Source organism: Rhineura floridana, chromosome 1 (genome assembly GCF_030035675.1).
Source record: "Rhineura floridana isolate rRhiFlo1 chromosome 1, rRhiFlo1.hap2, whole genome shotgun sequence".
NCBI lineage: Eukaryota > Metazoa > Chordata > Lepidosauria > Squamata > Rhineuridae > Rhineura > Rhineura floridana.
In genome coordinates this window covers 231,126,280-231,147,649 of record NC_084480.1, presented here as the reverse complement: position 1 = coordinate 231,147,649, position 21,370 = coordinate 231,126,280, and the positions used below count along the sequence as shown (strand labels likewise).

At 40.1% G+C, this 21,370-nt stretch overlaps 1 protein-coding gene across 3 annotated transcripts in view; it reads right to left on the bottom strand.

Moving 5' to 3' along the window:
• Positions 1-21,115, bottom strand: part of TMX3 (thioredoxin related transmembrane protein 3) — a 34,394-nt gene extending 13,279 nt beyond the window's left edge. The window contains exons 1-10 of one of the 3 annotated variants that reach the window (XM_061594668.1): positions 20,973-21,115; positions 19,477-19,531; positions 12,501-12,540; positions 11,192-11,315; positions 10,757-10,802; positions 10,358-10,438; positions 8,474-8,573; positions 7,575-7,652; positions 3,758-3,824; positions 3,090-3,188 (exon numbers count right to left, since the gene is read on the bottom strand). In XM_061594668.1, the coding sequence (XP_061450652.1) occupies positions 3,090-3,188; positions 3,758-3,824; positions 7,575-7,652; positions 8,474-8,573; positions 10,358-10,438; positions 10,757-10,802; positions 11,192-11,315; positions 12,501-12,540; positions 19,477-19,531; positions 20,973-21,021 (739 nt within the window). In that variant the 5' untranslated portion in view covers positions 21,022-21,115. Of the gene's footprint in view, positions 1-3,089; positions 3,189-3,757; positions 3,825-7,574; positions 7,653-8,473; positions 8,574-10,357; positions 10,439-10,756; positions 10,803-11,191; positions 11,316-12,500; positions 12,541-19,476; positions 19,535-20,972 lie in introns of all 3 variants that reach the window. The other 2 variants (XM_061594664.1, XM_061594676.1) reach the window with 2 other exon arrangements.
• Between the last annotated feature and the right edge of the window lie 255 nt (positions 21,116-21,370).

The window sequence follows — 21,370 nt, the reverse complement described above, 5'->3', positions numbered from 1 at the left end:
AAATTAAAATGCATAAAATACAATTAAAATACATAAAATGCATTATGCATACACATACAAACATACATACATGTGCATACAGATATGAGGGAGTGAGAATAAAAAAACTTAAAAGATAAAAATAAAAGATAAAAAGCTTTAAACAGTGTCAGGCTAACCCATCAGTCCCAACCAAAGGCTCTCCAGAACAAAATAGTTTTTACAAGTTTCTGGAAGTCCATCAGGGAGGGAGCAGAGCAGGATTCTTGGGGCAGGGAATTCCTAAGTGTGGGAGCCACAATTGAAATGACTCTCTCCCACATGCCTGTCAACTTCTTTCATTCCAGGCATGCAGAGGAGACCAGAGGCAGATGATCTTAAATCCAGGGTAGAAACATATGGATGTAAGCTGTCCTTTAACAACACTGGTCCAAGGCCGTTTAGGGCTTTAAAGGCCAAAACCAGCACTTTGAATTGGGCCCAGAAACAAATTGGGAGCCGGTGGAGTCGATAAAGCACAGGGGTGATATGCCCCCTGAGTCGTGCTCTAGTTAACATTCTGGCAGCTGCATTTTGAACCAAATGTAGTTTCCACATCATTTTCAAAGGCAGTCCCGTGTAGAATGTGTTACAGTAATCAAGCCTCAATGTCACCAATGCATGTGTCACTGTGGCCAAGTCAGCTGCTTCCAGGAACGGACAGAGCTGGTAGACCATTTTGAGATGGTTAAAAGCACTCTTGGCTACTGCAGCCACCAGATATTTCAGCAGCAGGGCAGGATCCAGTAGAACTCCCAAACTGTGGACCTGCTCTTTCAAGGGGAGTGCAACCCCACCCAGAACAGGTTGCATCCCTATATCTGGGGCAGTTTTCCCCTTGGCCAGCAACACTTCTGTCTTGTCTGGATTAAGTTTCAGTTTGTTAGCCCACATTCAGCCCTTCACAGCCTCCAGGCACCAGTTTAGGACAAGCACTCCCACCCTGCCATCAGATGAGAGAGAGAGAGTGTCATCAGCATATTGATGACATTGCACTCCAAATCTCCGGATGACCTCTCCCAGAGGTTTCATATAAATGTTAAAGAGCACAGGAGAAGGAACGGAACCCTGCGGTACCCCATAGCCAACAGCCAGGGGGTCGAGCAGTACTCTCCCAGCACAACTTTCTGGGTCCTGTCCATCAGGTAGGAACGGAGCCACTGTAAAACAGTGCCTCCTAGACCCATCCCAGCAAGACGGCTCAGAAGGATACCATGATCGATGGTATCAAAGGCCACCAAGAGGTCTAGCAGCACCAACAGGTATGCACTCTCCCATCTCCCCCAGCGTAGGTCATCAAGCAGGGTGACCAGGGCAGTCTCTGTCCCATGACCAAGCCTGAAGTCTGATTGAAAAGAGTCTAGATAATCCGATTCATCCAGGAAAACTTGGAGTTGAGCTGCCACCACTCTCTCAATCACTTTGCCAAGAAAGGGGAGATTAAAGACTGGGCGGAAGTTATTAAAGATCCACAGGATCTAATAAAGGGGTTTTTTTAACAAAAGGCTAATCACAGCCTCTTTCAACAATGTTGGCATAGAGCCTTCCCTTAGGGAGATGTTAATCAGATATGTCAACCAACCAGGCACTCCCAATCCAGCCAGGATGGGCAAGGATTAAGCGAGCAGGTAGTGGCCCTCATTTCTCCCAGAATCCTGTCTACATCCTCAGGCTTTACAAGCTGAAAAGTAACCATAGAAAAATGACCAGAGGGAGCAACAGGGACATCTGGCACAACTGTAATTGATGAGGAGTGTAAGTCAAAATCTGAATGCAAGCAATTTTATCTGCGAAGTGCCTGCAAATGTGTCACAGTGAGCAACTGATGGTTCAGAGTCTGCTGTCAGGCCAGAGCCCAAAAAACCCCAGACCACCCAAAAAAGCATAGCTGGATGGCACTGAGCAGACGCAATGGTGGCAGAGGAGTAAGCTTTTTTTGCCACCATCACTGCCACGTGGTAGCCTCGAAAATGAGCTCTAACCAATGTTCGGTCAAAGACAGATTGAGTTTTTCGCCGTCGTCCCTGCCGTTTCATCAGCCCCAAGGTTTGAGTAAACCAAGGTGTATTGCGGGCCTTCCCTGGTGGGAGAGGGCGCTTTGGAGCAATAGCATCCATTGCCCAGGTCACCTCCGTATTCCAGAGGTTGACCAGGGCTTCAGCCATAGCACCGGCCATGTTGGGAACATCCTCTAGAGCATTTAGGAAACTATCAGGATCCATAAGTCTCTGGGGGCGGACCATCTTAATCGGCCCATCACCCCTGCAAAGAATATCAGGGGCACAAAGTCTAAACCTAATCAGGTGGTGATCTGACCATGACAACAGAGCTACCGAGAACCCCTCCACCCTCAGATCACCAGCTTCCTGTCCCGAACAAAACACAAGATCGAGGGTGCATCCTGCCACATGAGTTGGTCCAGAAGATATTAAGGACAGCCACACGGTGGTCATGGCAGCCATGAAGTCCTGAGCTGGACCTATGAGACTAACCTCGACATGTAAGTTGAAATCACCCAGGGCCATCAGCCTGGGAAACCACAACATTATTTAAAAATCATTGACATAAGCTTCAAAAATTTCACTGAAATGAAAACCCTACTCATCCCCAGCGACTAAACACTTTCTCAAATGGAAAGGTCTTTCAGATCCTCAAACTGCAGCAGCCCTCTTAAGGAAGACAGTTTGGAGTAGAATAAAGTCCTTAAGTCGGAACCCCACCACCACCATTAAACTTGTTTCTGAAGATGTCCTGTGCATTCTATACATAGTCTATTCCCTATAAAAGTTTGATATTCAACATGGGCTGAGACATGTATTCAGAAAACCTTATGTTCTCATGGGATAGTACAATTTCAAAATACATGTGGATGATTACAGGACTTGAATTCACTCCCCTTTAGTGAGAAGTAATGGCGAGTGTTGGCAGAAAACACAAAATCCACACAATCCTAGAGTCCCAAACAAAGTGCAAAATAAAATAAAACACACATCCATTTTTAACTGTGGTTGACTTTACATACACAAGTGTTATTAAACATATGGTAAAAGTTTAAAGGAAGGACATCTTACCTGTGTCTCCAAGTTCATAGAGAGTAAATCCATCAACATTAAGATACCCCTGAAATCTCTCTCTGTTTATCCAGGATGATAGATCACCATCTTCATATTCTTTTTTTTTTTTTAGAGATAGAGAGAAGACAAAGTTAAACACTGATGCCTTCTTTTAACCCCTTTGTATTTACTAACAGCATATTCATTCTCCAAGTATCAATCCTTGGTTGGTGTTAGAATTGCTTAGAGTGGACCACTCTTTTGTAGAACTACACAAAAATAAGCAAACCTTCAGGAAAGAACCCTAACAGGGGGAGGGAACACCAAAACACCTGAAGAACTGCACATGGAATGCTAACTTAACTAGAAAATTGGTGTGGGTGGAGATGGGGGGAAATAAGGATAATTGACACTTTAGTGAAACCAGGAACAAATTACTTTGAGATGCAAGCTACATACTTATTTGGCATATGTGCCCCAGACACCAATCACAGTTTGAGCCAGAATGGCACTACTTTTGTATCTTTACATTATAAAAGACAATGCACTACCAACAATACATTTTTACAAAAACACGGAGAACATCTAGATCAAGACGAGGATATGTTCCTTAAAATGTAGGAAAAAATCCTAAACTTGATAGCAACATACAACTCCACTCTTGATCTGCAAGACCCTGAACTTACCATCATATACAAAATAAGTTCCATCTTTAAAGACTATAACAGCTGGCATCTCAGGGAGTGTCACATACTATAAAAAGAAAGAAAGAATACAAAAGATGAAGCAAATACTTTAATGGCACATGAAACAAACTCTTTTGCAACCTTTTATTTAGTCTACTTCCCAGTTATGGTATAGGACTTATAAACATCTATAAAACACAAAAAGCACCATGGAACTTCCTGCCAAGAGAAGCCTACTTAGCCATTCTCTTTTATGTCTTTCCATTGTCAGGTGAAAATTTATTATTATTATTTATTTGGACAATATCCTTTGACTTGTAAAGATGACTTGACTTTTTAATTTATAGCTCAACAATATATTTTGATGTGACATCTGTTGGTGTCTTTAATTTGTTTTCCCTCTTATTCTATTATTAACCTTTAAAAATGGTTTGTGATATTTTTATTGGTGTAACTGTTAGCTGCCTTGGGTGCTATGTGCAGAAAGGCAGGATATGCATTTAAATATTTTTTTAAAAAGCATCACTACCTAATACACTGCCTATGCATCCCTAGCGCATAGATATTCTTCCCAACCTCTTTTCCCAGTTGGATGATGAAAAAACTAGGCAGCAGTTATGAAGGAGAAAAGTGTAGATACAGTAGGGCCCCACTCATACGGCGGGTTACGTTCCGGACCCCTGCTGAAAAGTGTAACTCATTGAATAGAATGGCATGCGATGCCCAAAAACCGCCGTAAAAGCGGAACAAGTGCCGTATGAGTGGGGCTTTAGTCTAATTGCATCTAACTGAGACCGCCACATTAGCGAAGCACCATAAAACGGGGCCCTACTGTACAAAGTATTCAATTGTGTGCAGAAAGGTTTGGAAATGCTGAAATTTAAGTTGATTAGTAATTTTGCTTAGGTAAAAGCAAATTAAAAAAGCCCCATCACTGCTATTCCTACATCAAATCCCAAAGGTAGAATAGCGTCACTAGAAATACAGATAATAGAAACATTTTAATTATACTGTCAAAGAACAAAAATGCAATGAATATCCTTTCCAACTTTATCTTCAACCTCCTTCCCCCATCCCTGCGGCTTTTTAAATTATTAATTTAATGGAAGGAGTTTGGCACTTCCATGACCATCTTTATGGCAGGATGCGACCTCATATAACAAACATGCCACCCCAAACAAGTACTTGAGATGTATTTAACACTATGCCAGCACAATGGGAAAATCATGATATGGTGAGTGATTATTCCATTTTAAATAAGTCTAGAGTTAGAACAGCATTTTGATCTTGTTGTTGAATCCACTATTTTTAAAGAGTCTGCTCTTAATTAGTGAGAGCATTCAATGAACAGTTTAAAGTTTCAGATGATTGTGATGAAAGTTATTTAAAAAATCCAGTTTTCAGACTGTGAAGAAATCCTGTTTGGTTAAACTGTGTTTTAATGGGTATTGTGTAATGTGTTCTGTCATTTGCATTGTAATGTACATTGTAATGAGGGAGGTGGTTAGTCAGTCAGTCAGAGTTCCGCTGGTACTTGTGGTGGACAGCCGAAAGAAGAAAAAGGCAGCAGAGGATAAAGGAAGTAGAAAGAAAACCTGAGGGGAAGGCAGAGTGGCTTGGTGATCAAAGACTTGTTGGGGTAGCTGAATCACTTGGCTTAGCACCGAGGGAGAGTTGAAAGGAAGTTGTGCTGGAATGCTAGACTCTGGTGTCTGGTAGAACAGCCAGAGGAAGATTCCAGGACAGGACAGCAAACACAGACCTGCACTTCAATAGGTCAGTAGGGGCTGAAACAGAGGTTTCAACCAAAGTCCTCAGTTATCGTGCTGGCAAGGCTTAACTGGGGTGGGTAAACCAATCTGGAAAAGAGCTTTAATAGGGTAACTAACTGCTTCCTCAAAGCTGTCTTAGTTCAGTAATAGTGTAAAATAAGCTGGTGATTTTTAAAGTGACAGTAACAAGTCAGCAAAGTATATATCCATTTACAGTGACAGTACTATATTAAAGCGACCAAAGAAGCACTACATAATCTTCTCATAAACAAGCATTAATATATTTGTTAAATATATTAACTACATTTGACTGGCTTTGTACCATACCTATATCCCAGTTACCAGGGTTATTGGAAAGTTAAGGGTTCAAAGGGCATAAGTGATATTAAATGGTGACAGCGGTGAAGGCTTAGGAAAAATATTGGAGCACAAGTTGGGTTTTTTTAATAGAATAAGTGAAGAAAAACTCTCCTTCCCTCACCATGCAGACCACAATGAACACTGAAGAGGTATTAAGTTGTTCTCCAATGCATTTTGTTCTGTCAAACATCAGTGTGTGAGAGTCCTGATATCATCATGTTAATAAATAATAAATGTTAACTATCTATTATATCTATGCAAATGGAAACTCCACCATTTTTAAAACCTTAGTATAGTACTGAATGGGTTGATAAAGTATTAACATCTTTTCCCCAAAATAAAACTTTTAAACTTCTGTTTGCATCAGAATGCAAACTAGGATGAGATATGCCAATCTTAAGAATACCACAGGATAGATTTACAAGTGAATGACACTAATTGTAAAGCAACATATTATACATGGAATAATACAAAATATTAATGAGAAGACTTATAGTTCCAACCTGTGGTAACACAAGCAAAGGATATTATCCTATCCCTGCCAAGGACATGCATGGGGCAAGGTAGGGAAGCTCCACAAACAGTTCCCCAGAAGTCTATGTAAGCAAGCAGCTAGTAGCACATACTTTGCCCAGGAAAATACTTGGTATAGAGCAAGCATGAAATCATTCCGGCCATCAAGGCAACTGCATATAGCCACATGTTCTGCAAATGGTGTATGTTCCATATCATTGTAACCTAATAATGCAAACCATTACTCAAGTTCATGTGTGTGGAGGGTAGATGGCATGGGTAAGAAAAGAAAGCCGAGGAAAGTACATACATCATTTACTTACTGGAAGGCTAAGAGTGATGGTGGGTGGGCTAGCAAAAAGAATGGCCTCTAATTCATCAGGAATTAGGGGTTCTTAGGAGCAGTGCAGGGTGATCTATGTATCCACTTTCATCACCTATTGTTTCCCAAGAAGTGAATGAAATCGCCGTTTCCCCTTTCACTTGCCGAGTGGCAACAGGACACGACACAACTATACTCCCAACAGCTTGATGTCTACCTTGCACACACACAAAAATCATACCCTGAAGCAGCCCCTGCCCCCTTTTCAAAGACTTCAAGAAGAGACAGATCTGAACTGTGCAAGTGTAACTGAACTGTATGCCCAATTAGAGACTTCTTCTTAATTTAAAAGCCCATAGCCTATGAAACAAGCTGCTTTTCAAATTTAACAGTGCCTTGCCTTATCAGCTGTAGTTGCCTCACGAAGCCGTAACAGGACAAGTTCCATTGTCACACCTAAATGGCTCTTTTCCAGTTGTGGAGAAAGTCTTAAAGGGGCATTACCCAATGAAGTAGATTTGCTAATGCAGGGACTTTTGACTGCACATCAAAACTTGCCCACCCTCTTCTTCACTCACAACCCCTATATCTGTTCTGGGGTTTCCTCAGCCCCAAGAGCAGATTTGGGGAGGGTGCAGGGGTCACACAGGGAGAGGAGAGGGAGAGGAAGTTTAGGTTGTGCAAGCAGAAATCCTTGCACTAGCACAACTACCTCTATGGATATCAGCCAAAATGACTATTCTTGCATTCATGTAAAGCTAAATCAACATAATATAGTAAGAGCTGTGGGGGCTTTTTTAACATTAATCTAACAGTGTTAGTTCATATAAGTTATATTTATTAAATTTACCTCAGGTAGTATCTCTTCTGAGGCAGAAAAAAAGTAGGTATAAACAATTAGTTCGGAAGCAACTTCTATGTATTTTTCCTGTGGAAATACAAATAGATATTTTAAGATAGTTTCTCAGACTTCTTAGATAACAAAACACAGTTGTACATATTTCATTGCTAAATGTTTTTTCTTCAGCATCCAAAGCAAGGACAAGGAACCTTTTTTGGTTGAGGGGCACATACTGGTGGTGAGCAGGGTTGAAGTTACTGATGAACAAGGCTACTCCCTTTTCCAGGCTTCTGGGGGAGGGACAGATTACTCTTGCCAGAAGTCTGTACTTGCAGAGAACGTTTTTACTCTTCTTCTTTCACTCCATCCATTCTGTCTTCCCCCTCATACTCTCCTTCTCTCCCTCCCCACAACCCACATAAAATTAAAATGAAGGCAATACGCAGACCTTAAGCTGCAAGTTCCCCACTCTATGATGGTGTTGTATGACTACGTAGAGACAAATAGATCTCTAAATTGTCATCCATCCCCCACTGATCAAATTGTCATAAACATGCCAGGCAACCATAGCAGCATTCTCTTATTCTTCCCTTCCTACCATCAGTCCAATTTATATTGTGCTTTTAGTATCTCATACCACAATCTGCAGTTCCAGTTTTATATTTTCAAGAGATGATTAACTGGGGGGTGGATTGCTATTCTCTTATCATATTATGAAATATACCCACCTCGTTACACTGAATTTATTTTGAACACAATCTCTTTGAAGCTGCAATTTTAAGTATACTTTTAAACTTGGCAGCTATGTACTTAGCTGAAATGCTAACTACTAGAACATCTTAGGAAGCATGGACCAAAACTTTTACTTTTTTGTAATTAGCAAACAAAAAAATAATGAGGTTTCAAACCTTTAATGGCGATTCTCCACCGATGTAAAGAAAAAATACATGATGCCTCTTTTGCACATGTTCAAACATCTGCTGACTAGGGAGGGGTCGGATAACAGGTCTGAAAGAAAAAGAAAACATATAGATGGAAGTAAGAACAGCAGCTTCCAGTGGCCTTTCCTAAGGTAGTATTTCCAGTACTGATCATGTACTTGCACCAATTCTGCTGTCATAACAGTAAGGCATTTTAACAAGTATTTAAAACTAGGGCCAATGAGCACTGAATACAGGATCGCCAAACCACACCAGCTAGTCTTCTCTCAACTTCTAACAGTTTAAACACAGATATATCTATGTGTAGATGATTGGGAGTGGGGAACATTAACTATGTTGGGTGGTATTCAATATTAGTCTGATTCAGACTAGAAAACCCAGGGAGGACATAAACCCTGACCAATCAATGCATGAATGCAGTCAAGGTCTAAATGAACATAATATATTTCTATCACATACCTTTGTAAGAATTTTGCGTTGCGATGTACGTAAGATATTTTAGTCATTGTACCGTTGGCTGTTAGCCACGGGCCTATTTTTTTTTGTTGTTGTTACTCTTTTGGTAAAGTCTTACATAGCTATGATAGGAATATATTACGTTCATTTAGACCTTGTCTCCATTCATTCCTTCTCAGAGTAGACTCACTGACATTAATAGACATCATTAACCTCATATACTGGCATTATGCATTGGAAACCTTCATTTTCATTTAAAATAAACGATGCACTTTCAAGTAACAGATGACAACACTAAGGGATTATCTCAGAAGTGCTTAGAATTTCAGCAGAATATATAAAAAACATTAGTGGACCTGGGCCTTGACAGAGCACAATAAAGATTTGCTTTAAAAAATGGGGGGGGGAAGCAAGTATTTATTTCATCTAGCATCTAAGAGTTATTAGCAAATGTTACATCATTTTATCTCACCAGTTCAGCAACTGTGTTCTATAGTTGCATCATTGCTGGAGCCAATATGGAAAGATTTTAAAGACTTAATTAAGAATGCCAAGTGACAATTTCATCATGCCCTTAGTAGGAAATATTGGGACAAAATGCATCTATGATAGCTTATGTTTTTTAACATGTTGTGAGACTTCCAGGAATAGATTGTAGGCACTTGTTAAAGAAATAACTGCTACAAAAGTCTAAATAGTTCTATGCTTCACATTAAGAATATATTCAAATGAGTTTTCTTTTAAATGCCCAAGCAGTTTTAGAGATTCAGCATGGATCATGTTGGTATCTAAATTTTATGTTTACGTCTTATGACAACAGCTTACTATAAACACAGAAGGAAAGTCTGATAGAAATGTTCTAGCCAGGCAGTTACATCAGAAATTGTAGCTTATTTTTTCTTTTGCACAAATTCACTGAAAGTCACTAAAAATGACAATAGCAAACTAAGATCTGCCCCCTGCTTCACACAACAGATTAACCTTGGAATAACAGGCACATATGCTAATAACTTGTTAATAATCTAGCTGCTATGGGTAATCTTAGTTCCTATCAAGACCATAGTATTAATAGACTGAGCTATGTAAACAGTTTGTAAGAAAGCAATCTAAAGGCTGTGCAAAGGAAACCATAAGGGCTGAAATGGAGGAAGGCAGGGAAAATAAAAATCTGATACCTGCAACAGATTGAAGGGCACATGAATGCATGCTAAATTAAATACATTCAGGTGAATTTTACATATTGAAGTTAAGCTATTATTTCCCAGAATGTCATATATATATTCCAGCAAACAGTGTGATTACTTGTCAGTTATGATACTGAGCCAACTCTGGTTACAGAGGGCATCATGGAGCAACTTGCCCACATTCTATAGAATTCAAGCCATAAATACTTACCCTGCTACTCTGTTTGCAAACTCAACAATATCATCTTTGGTCCTAGGTCCTCTATAGTTGTATGCCAAGTCACCCTTTAACCTAAATAAAAGGATATTCAACATTTTGGATGGATATTTAATGTGCTGCAATATTTTCAGCACATTAATTGGCAAAATTTAAACATTTTATAAACATACAGTAGCAATGTATTCAAAATCATTAAGGCAACAGGAGCGGCTAGCTAAGGTGCTGTGATGCTTCTCACAATACCATTTAGTTTTTAGGCAAGGCAGGAGCAGAGAAGAAACTTAGACACTGGCCTAAGCTTAGTACATCAGAATGGAACACTTTCCACAGGAAACACTGGTGCTAGTAAGCACTAGCATTTTAATATACAAGACACAGAATTCAACTTACAGCTTAATTGTTGGATAGCCTCGAACTCCAAATTCAGAGGCAATGCCTAGAAACAAAGAGTAGTACAACTAACAATTCAAAACCATACATTTTCTCTTAATACAATTAAAACATTCCAAAGCTTTGTCATTTTTGTAGACGCAAACAAACAGCATCAAACAGTTCTGAACATAAAAACCTGTTGTATATACAATCACATGATCATAGGAACAGGCTGTCAAATGAAATACTTTTCATCTTGATACACCCACTGCATGCTTCCTACCATGGAAGAGTTGGAATCAAGAGGCCTTATCCATTTCCCCATTCAGCTCTTAATTTCAAATATGCTTTGTATCAGTACTTAATTTATTTATATTGTTTGGTAATTTATTAGCTTTCCTATTGCTTCCAAAAATTCTAACAGAGTTCAGAAGACCTTCACAGTGCACATACTAGAATAGGAAGTTGCATCCATCTTCCCAACTTTTACCGGAGAACCAGTGTTTCCCATCTCTTTACCAACTTCATTCCACACTGGCTCCAACTTCTTGCAATGGCCACACCAAGGAGCATAAAACTGAGAACAAGCCAAAAATACACAGTCAGTGAAGTCTTCTGAGAATTTGTACAGGAAATCTTGAATTTGGACAAATGGAAACTACTACATTTTTCAAATGTTCACCAAATGCATTATTTAGCAGTGTACTTCGAGTTTCTTAACCATTAAGCTTCTAAAACAAAATGAGTTTTTCAAATGTCTGCCTGAATCATAAAGTGAAACACCAATTCAGTTAAAGAACATTTATTCTGAATGTACAAAACTCAACAAAAATTATACTGTTTATTTATTTTATTATTTATTTATTAAATTTATATCCCACACTTCCTCCTAGAAGGAGCCCAGGGCATCAAAAACTCTAAAAGCACTTTTAAAACATCTTAAAAGTAAAAGTCTTTAAAATATATGAAAACAAAACATATTTAAAAACATATTAAAACAAAATCCTTTTAAAGACATCTTAAAAAGCAATTCTAGCACAGACATAGACTGGGATATCTACTTAAAAGGCTTGTTGAAAGAGGAAGGTCTTCAATAGGTGCTGAAAAGATAACAGTGATGATGCCTGTCTAATATTTAAGGGGAGGGAATTCCAAAGGGTAGGTGCCACAACATTAAACGTCCGCTTCCTATGTTGTGCGGAACAGACCTTCTGATAAGATGATATCTGAAGGAAGCTCTCGCCTGTAGAGCACTGTGATCAACTGGGTATATAAGGGGCAAGAGGGATATTTAGAAATGGAACTAAAATCAAACAGCAATCTCATATACCCTTTTCTTTAAAAATTCTGCCTATTAACAGTGACATATAGGAAATAATTCCATGTGCAGTAAGATAGCTTATTATTATCTCTCAAATGCACCAATGTATATGCAAAGCAAAGTTGCAAGTGAAAAACTTGAAACAAGATTAATTTCTGAATTATATCAATATAGAGTGCTTATCAATCAATCAATAACGAACATTAACATGCCAGATTTTTAACAATATTTTTCTTATAAGGGCTATACCGCAATGTGTACCTACATTAAACTCTAATGTATTATTAAAATCAACTCCCAATAAGAATAATTCATTGTGTTGTATTTATAATTTAATTTATTCTTCCCTGGGAGATTAAATAACATAGATGAACTGTAGATTTTTTTTAAAAAAAAAGATTAATATGATTTGGAATAAAGTTTTTATAGTTTCATACTCACATCTACAAGCCAAATGTCATCTTTACGGTTCTCTTTAAACCTAAGAAAGAAGCATAACTGATGACATATGCTTGACAGAGGTATTTTATATTTTAGCCAAATGATACAATAGGAAAGGAAACTCATTGTCTTTTACTACTGAAGACTCTCATATAGCTTGCTGTTGAGCAGTATGTTGATCATCATCTGCACCTAAGAAAACCAAGCACTGTACAATAGCTCACACAAATCAGATACCATACTAAAGGCATTTTCAGCAGTTAGAAAAAAGAAAAGGAGTAAAAAATATGACTTTAATAACGATGACAACCACAATAAAAATTAATAGGTCTTTCAGTCATTTCTCAAAGGCTTAAAAATCTAGTCGACCTACGGGATAACAGGCATATAATGCTTTAGAAAATACCATTAAGATCAGCTATTAATTTGCTAACATTAATTACAGATTAGTTCTCCAGTATGTATTAAACAACTGTCACATTAGCATTTTGTTGGCACATTCTACACATACAGCTTACCTCATTAGCCTTGTCTATTGTATTACTTTACCCGAAGAGCCATTTCTTACATTTTAAAAGTGTTTTAATGTGTACAAGCAGAGCATGCAAGCTGCTGTATTATTAGAAACCACTAAAATATATGCTATATTTATCAAGTGTAATATGCTTTTACTATTGTAAGAACATGAAAACTTTCTTTTTTAACACTCAAATATACTTCAACTGGATTTACTTTAGCTGGAATAGTGATGCCTTAAAAGGCAGCGAACAGACACTTTAAATAAAGAATACTCTGTATAAATTAGGGCCAAACTAGACATTAGGTAGGTGCATAGAACATTTAGCCTTCCAGATACTGCTGAACTATAACACTCCTACCAGCCCACCAAGCATAGTCAACAGTCAGGAATGATAGAGGTTGCATTTCAGCAACATCTAGAGAGTCAAAGGTTCCCCACACCTGACATAAGGAAAGATGTGTGACTGGTCCCCTGTGTCCACCCCCTCCCCTCAGGTTAAAGCAGTTACAGAGGACAAATACACTTTTTGCCCAACATGCAATCAGCAAATTGGGGGGGGGATTTCTATCAGCAAAATGGGAAAACAGTTTACAACCACATCCCCCTGTACTACAGCCCTGATCTGAAATGCAGACACTCCGCAGCTGCTTTTAACTATATAAAAAGATGGCAGATCTAGACAGAACTCCTTTGTCTTATCTAACTTGGTCCTTCAAAGATTGTAGTATCTGATATTTTTATGAGATGTGCTACCCTTTCCTCAGTAATATCCTTGGTTGACCCCCAAATTGCACTCCGAGACCAGAAATCTAAGGTAGTTCTATAATCTGCAAGATTTGAAATTACTGCAATATTAAGTGCTATGAGCACTACTTCTTTAGCAATCCAGTCAAACCCAGACGCAATGCCATCATCACTACCTTTAAAATCTTGGATCAAAGAAGTCTGCAGCACTGTGCATTGGCAGTAATGTTATTATTTTAGATACTGCTTAAGTAGTATGCACTTAACATTTTGAAATATAACATTTCATGAGTATTTTAGTTTTCTCAAAGTTCTCAATTTTTCTATACTAGGTCTTGGAAAATAATGTTTCCAAATTTATTCAGGCTTCTTCCCTCTAAGCGCCTCCCCATCTCTAATAGAAAGCTTGGAAATATCCAAATGTCTTCAGAACTTTAACCAAAATCTAAGAGACAGGACTCTAGCAGTCTCTTGCATCAGGGCTTTCTCAACCAAAATCGCTTTCAGTATTAACGCTTGACTAAGGAAAAAAGTGTCCGAGCAAACAGTCTATAATGAGTTAAAACAGATTGCCACATCTAGCTTGGCTCTTTTCACATCATACTTAATTCTTAGACTAGCCTGCTATTCCAGTAGCATTTCTCATGGTAATATATAAAGCATGAAGGAAAAACATCCACTGCATGTTTAGAAGATACAAATCCTCCTTTTGCACTTTATATTTTCTATGATGCACAGCTTAACGTGATGATGAGGGGTTTGAGAGCAATGCCGTCAGGAGTCTAGACCAAGAGGCTAGACTCCTAGCAGAGGCACCCAAGGTGGAATGGTCAAAGCTGGGACATCAGACTAAGATGCGTCCATACTCAGAGGAAGGCAATGGTAAACCACCTCTGAATACCTCTTACCATGAAAACCTATGAACAGAGTATCCAAAATGCAACACGAGATAGTGCTGGAAGATGAGACCCCCAGGTCAGATGGCACTCAATGAGCTACTAGAGAAGGACAAGTACGAGTAGCACTGTGACTTAATGACGTAGCTGGGTCAAAGCTGAATGGAAGCCCAGAGGCTGATGTGCACAGATGCGAAAGGAGAGCCCGGAGCTGTACAATGTACACAACAGGAACAAGGAATGTGAGAAGCATGAATCAGGGAAAGTTAGAAATTGTCAAGCAAGAAATGGAATGTATCAACATGACAATACTTGGCATGAGTGAATTAAAATGGACAGGAGGGACATTTTCAATCAGGCAACTTCAAAATATTTTACGCAGGAAAGGAGAAATTAAGAAGAAACAGGGTTGCTTTAATAGTGAGAAGTGATGTAGCAAAAGCAATTAGTTGCTAGAATGCAAGGTCTACTAAGCAAGTAATATCAATGAGATTTAACAGGAAACCTATCAATATAACCATCACCCAAGTCTATCCTCCAACGGCAAACACAGAAAATGAGGAATTGGAGAGATTTTACGCAGACGTACAGGAAGAAATTGATCACACACCAAAACAAGATGTGCTGATAATCATGGGGGATTGGAATGCAAAAGTAGGGAACAGAGAACAACTAGGAATTGTGAGGAAATGGGGCTTAGGAGACAGAAATGAAGCAGGAGAGAGGCTTATTGAATTCTGCGAAGCCAATAATTTGTTTCTTGCAAACATGTTTTGGGCAGACAAAAAGACGACTGTACATGTGGACATCACCACGTGGTCAATTGATTATATAATTGGTAGCAGAAGATGGAGAAGTTCCATACTTTCTGTGAAAACAAGACCAGGAGCAGACTGCGGTACAGATCATGAACTGGTCATATCAAAAATCAGAGTAAAGCTAAAGAAGAACAAGAAAGCTATCATAATGCCAAAATACAATTTAAATAACATCCCAGAAGAATATAAAGATCAAATAAGGAACAGATTTGAGGCTTTAAACTTAGTTGATAGAGAACCAGAAGAACTATGAAGTCCGAAACATTATCAGGGAAGAATGCAAAAAGACAATACTTCCAGTTAAAAAGAAAGACCTCAACGGATGACTGACGAAACTCTTAAAATGGTTAAGGAGAGAGGAAAAGCAAATGCAAAAGGAGAAATATGGTCAGAACCCTAAATGCAATATTGCAGCGACTAGTACATAGGGACAAAGAGAACTATTACAATAGTTATTGTATAGAAATAGAAGAGGATGACAAAAAAGGTATAACAAGAGCCCTATTCCAAAAGATTAAGAGAAATGAAAGGGAAATTTAAACCAAGAGTAGGGATATTGAATAATCAACAGGGAAACACACTGACTGAGATAAAATAAAAGGAAGATGGAAGCAATACACTGAAGAACTATATAGAAGAGATACAAGGATGACAAATTCATTCACGGAGGAACTGTATGATGAAGAACCAGAAATTTCAGAATGTGTGGTGAAAGCTGCTCTTAAACTACTTAGAAGAAACAAATCTCCAGAAACAGATGGTATACCAATAGAGTTGCTACAAGTTACTGAGACTGAATCTGTCCAAATTCTGACAAAAATCTGTCAAGAAATATGGAAAAGCAAACAACGGCCCACAGACTGGAAGCCATTTTTTCTTTTCCATATTTCTTGACATCCCAATGTACATCCCAATTCCAGAGAAAGGGGATCCGAGGGGTGCAGTAATTATCGAACTATTGCCAATATCTCATGCAAATAAAGTAATGCTCAAGGTTCTACAACAAAGACTCTTAGCATATATGGAGCGAGAAATGCCAGATGTCCAGGCTGGATTTAGAAAGGGAAGAAGTACAAGAGATTATATCTCAAACATACATTGGATAATGTAACGGACCAAGGAATTTCAGAAGAAAATCACCCTGTGCTTTATAGATTACAGCAAAGCCTCTGATTGTATATATCATGAAAAACTATGGAGTGTCTTAAAAGAAATGGGGGTGCCACAGCATTTGATTGTCCTGATGCGCAACCTATACTCTAGACAAGAGGCTATTGTAAGCACACAATATGGAGAAACCGATTGGTGACACAGGGATGTATTTTAGCACCCTATTTGTTTGATCTGTGTACAGAACACATATGGAAACCAGTATTAGACCAAGATGAAGGAGGTGTGAAAATTGGAGGGAGAAATATCAATAATTTAAGACATGCAGTTGTTAGCAGAAACCAGTAATGATTTGAAATGAATGCTGATGAAAGTTAAAGAGGAAAACACAAAAGCACGACTACAGCTGAACACCAAGAAGACTAAAATAATGACAACAGAAAATTTATTTAACTATAAAGTTGACAATGAGGACATTGATCTTGTCAAGGATTATCAATACCTTGGCACAGTCATTAACCAAAATGGAGACAATAGTCAAGAAATCAGAAGAAGGCTAGAACTTGGAAGGGCAGCTATGAGAGAACTAGAAAAGGTCCTCAAATGTAAAGATGTATCACTGAACATTAAAGATAGGATCATTCAGACCATGGTATTCCCAATCTCTGTATGGATATGAAAGTTGGACAGTGAATAAAGTGGATAAAAGAAAAATCAACTCATTTGAAATGTGGTGTTTTAGGAGAGCTTTGCAGATACCATGGACTGCAAAAAAGACAAATAATTGGGTGTTAGAACAAATTAAACCAGAACTGTCACTAGAAGCTAAAATGATGAAACTGCATATTTTGGACACATCATGAGAAGACATGATTCACTAGAAAAGACAATAACGCTGGGAAAAACAGAAGGGAGTAGAAAAAGAGGAAGGCCAAACAAGAGATGGATTGATTCCATAAAGGAAGCCACAGACCTGAACTTCCAAGATCTGAACATAGTGGTTTACAACAGATGCTATTGGAGGTCGCTGATTCATAGGGTTGCCATAAGTCGAAACTGATTTGAAAGCACATAACAACAACAATGATGGAGGAAAACCCACAGATCTAGAAACAATTAAGAAAAAATATATTTAATTTGCATAATTGAATTTTGCTGCAAAATGTGAGTTTTCATATCACAGACCTTGGATTTTCTTTCTTCTACAATAAATTAATAATGCACCAGTTGATATTAAAAAGAGAAAGGAGGAACATGGCTGTTCAGATGACACAGCTTTGATCAATGCCCACATTTGGGCTCAAACTGTTTTGCATGCCTCAAAATTTTGTGAACTGCTTAACCAGTCTGACAGATGAGATCTTTCAGAGGAGTTGTATTAGCAGCTGGTAGAGGTAAATCGCTGCTCAAAGTGCAATACCAATCCAATATAACATTCATGCTGAGTGAATGTTTCTGATAGTTCAATGCTGTATCACTGAGGGATCCAACATGCTTGGCAATTGCTAGCAAGGTGGGTTTTTTAATAGTGGATGGAGGAATGTGAAATATGGTGATGCAAAATAACCTTTTCGTTACAAAAAGAAGAGTTGTAGTTGCAGACTTTCTCTCTGTTCACATTTCCAACAAACCCTTGGACCTCAGGAAACATTGGCAGTATCACATTTGTCCATATGTTCTCCTCTTGAATATGTCAGCAGGGTGGATAAAAATCTATATATAGAATCCAACATGTTCTGCTTGCACAATGAACCTTCACCTTCCTCCTCCCCCTTGCATCCCCCGCAAAATCTGTTCTAGAGATCCCTAAACCTTCCAGAGCAGAGGGGTGCTGCAGAAGGGAAGGGGAGTAGTGAAGTCCCTTTCTGTTCACATACAGACTCTTTTGGATAAAACCCAGTTTAAGACCAATTCATTTCAATGGGTCTATTCTAAGGATCTACCAGTCACCATCAAGTAGCTTATTTAGTATGTGGTATAACAGTCTAGCCCAACTGCTGCGTCTAAAAAAGAGTAACGTAAGATCCTTCAGCTGGTGAACTGTGCTGCTGCAATCCAGGGATGCAGAACCTCCAACTCCTGGGCAAATTGAGGACCAGTATAGGTTCCAATTTGACCCACAAGGCCATTTATCCTAAGCCTTGTTCACCTACCCCATATCTAGCATCATATGTGACATCAGGTTTGAGGCAGGTACAGGTACAACTGTATCAGCTGTGCAACAAAGTTCCCCATGGGGAACTCGATCGTGCAGCTGATGCCTGCAGAAAGCAGTGTTGAAATTACCACCCATTAAGTTAACCCTGCTGGATCGACTGCATAGTTGAGTTGCCCTTGGGAAACTCAATCATGCAGTCGATCTCTGCAGAAAGTAGCTTTGCCATCCCTATGCTGAGCAAAGGGCTGGCAAGGTCCCTTGTGCTGCAGTTCCTAAAGCCTCCAAAACCAGCTGGCTTGGGAATAACTGTGCAAGGGATAAATGGGTGGGACAACCCTTGTGAGTGACATATGGATTTCCACCCGTAAAATTTGGCCCACATGGATAGAAACAGATAATTTGGTCCACTACAATCTACAGTGCCTAGAAATTAGGCAATTAATAAATTTACACATTTCTTTCTTCATGACTGCACTAAATGCCATTATTTCTTTTGTGTTTCACATCCACAGCAAAAACACCCACATACGCACAGCATGCAAGAATGGCAAGGTGACTCTTCTACATTCATGATCTGCAAGACATTCATGTGCAAGAAGACAATGCTGTATGAAGCAACCTGCCACTGAAAAACTGCTACTGAAAAACTGCTACAGAAAAAGCACCTATACATCACATGTGAATTTATATAACTACTAAAACCATCACAATAAAAATGCTGCATACTTACGAGTCATCTAAGTCTTCCACAAAAGATGCATCTATAGCAAGAATAAATGCAGCAACTACTAGAAAGAGAGAATATATCTTGATCTCAGATGCATACACTACTATCTCTCCATATCTTATGCAGCCCATCCCCACGACACCCCTAAAATTAGCTTCCACATAAATCTCATTTCTAAAGTGTATCCTCTCTAGATCACCCATTTGTAATGCTTTCAAAAACAAGTTCCACCTAATTTTACACTTCTGGAGAAATTTTGGTGTTCACTTGGCCCATTCTGTATAGGAAAACTCATGCAGTATTGGGGGCACAATATTGTCAGTACCAAAGATAGAGGAAATGCAAGCAAGAGAAGAAAGATCTCACATGGGCAGCATGAGACTGTTTGGAGTGTGGTGTTATAAATTACATGCTCAAGCTGCTGTCTTTGTCAGCTTGTTAGGCCCCCTGTCTCTGTCTAGTTGTAGCAGCAGTAAGAATAGAGTTCAATGGTGCCAAACTTACAATATTGCTCACCTGCCCCCGCCCCTCTGGGAAGCTCTCTCTACTCTCTCTCTCTTTGGGCAGCAGAGCAAAGAGAACTGGGCCCAGATAGGCTGCAAGTGTGAGCAAGCAACACTCCTTTGCTTGTTCGCTCACCCTCCAACTTGGTGGGTGGTACAGTCCTGCAGCTCTTCTCACTTGCACACCTCCACTCTCCTCATGGCATCATGGTGATAAAGATATTAAGTGAGGAGTCAATGCATTGCCTCCTCTGCCCAGAGAGTCTGAGCAACCAGGAATAGGCCTTGCAGGGCCTGCTGCTATCCTTTCCAGTCCGAATGCTCTTTTCAGACAGGCCTACTGGCTCCCTTCTCCCTGCTGTGCCACCTAAAGAGTGAAAGCGGGCAAAAACGCACAGGCAGGCACATCCACAGCATTCCACTGCCCTTTTGCTCACCTCATTCACGGGCAGCACAACAGGACCACTGCACTTCCCAGAGCAAGAGAGCAGGCAAGCAACTAAAGGCAGTGGCAGCTGCTGTTTGCAATCCTCACTCGGGGCTTTCAGGGCCAAGCAGGCAGCAGCAGCTGCTGCTCCATTATCACCTGCCCTCTCTGGGTCTCATGGGGGGGGAGAGAGGATAGGGATGTCGTTTCTTCGCAGGGCCCGCGCCAACGGCCTCGCCTTCCCTTGTCTTCTCCTTCAACCCCCTTCCTGCAGTAGCAGCAGCAGCCCACACTCACTGCCATTTCCTCATCACTTCCCTCGGCCTCACGCGCAGGCAGCTGAGGAACCACCTGCCAGCCAACCTCCTGCCAACCCTTTCATTCCCCTGACCCCCCACAACACTTGCCCCCTAACTACTTACACACGCCCCCGAAGCGGCTTTCAAATCTTTTCCATCCCCTGTCCCCAAGCACATACACTTCCCTCTCCCTTTCTCTCCCTCCACCCCCTTCCCCGGGGGTTGCCTTTCCGCCCGCCCGAACGCGAACGGCTTCCTGATTGCTTATACCTGTTGTCCACAGTAGCCGGCTCCGCCACTCTTTCCTCCCTGCCACCATACTGACAGGAGCCAGTGGACCAAGCGAAGCGCCAGCCGGAAGGGGAAGCGGCGCCTCAACCTCCACCACCCACCCAAACCGAGCATGCGCCCAGCGGTTTTAGCTCAGGCAGTTGCCTTAGCTGTTTGAAAGTGGGAGGGGTGGTTGCTAGGCAACGCTCTTTTCTCGGCTACCTGGCGGAAGCATCGGTTCTTCTCATTCCGTGCGAGGCCTCCGCACATCTGAGAAAGAGCCTGAAGAAGGAGCCAACATAGGGCTGGCTAACTCCCCCCCCATCACTCATTCAGGGCCACCAGTTCTAGGTCATGGGGAGAGAGTCTGAGCAACCAGGAATAGGCCTTGCAGGGCC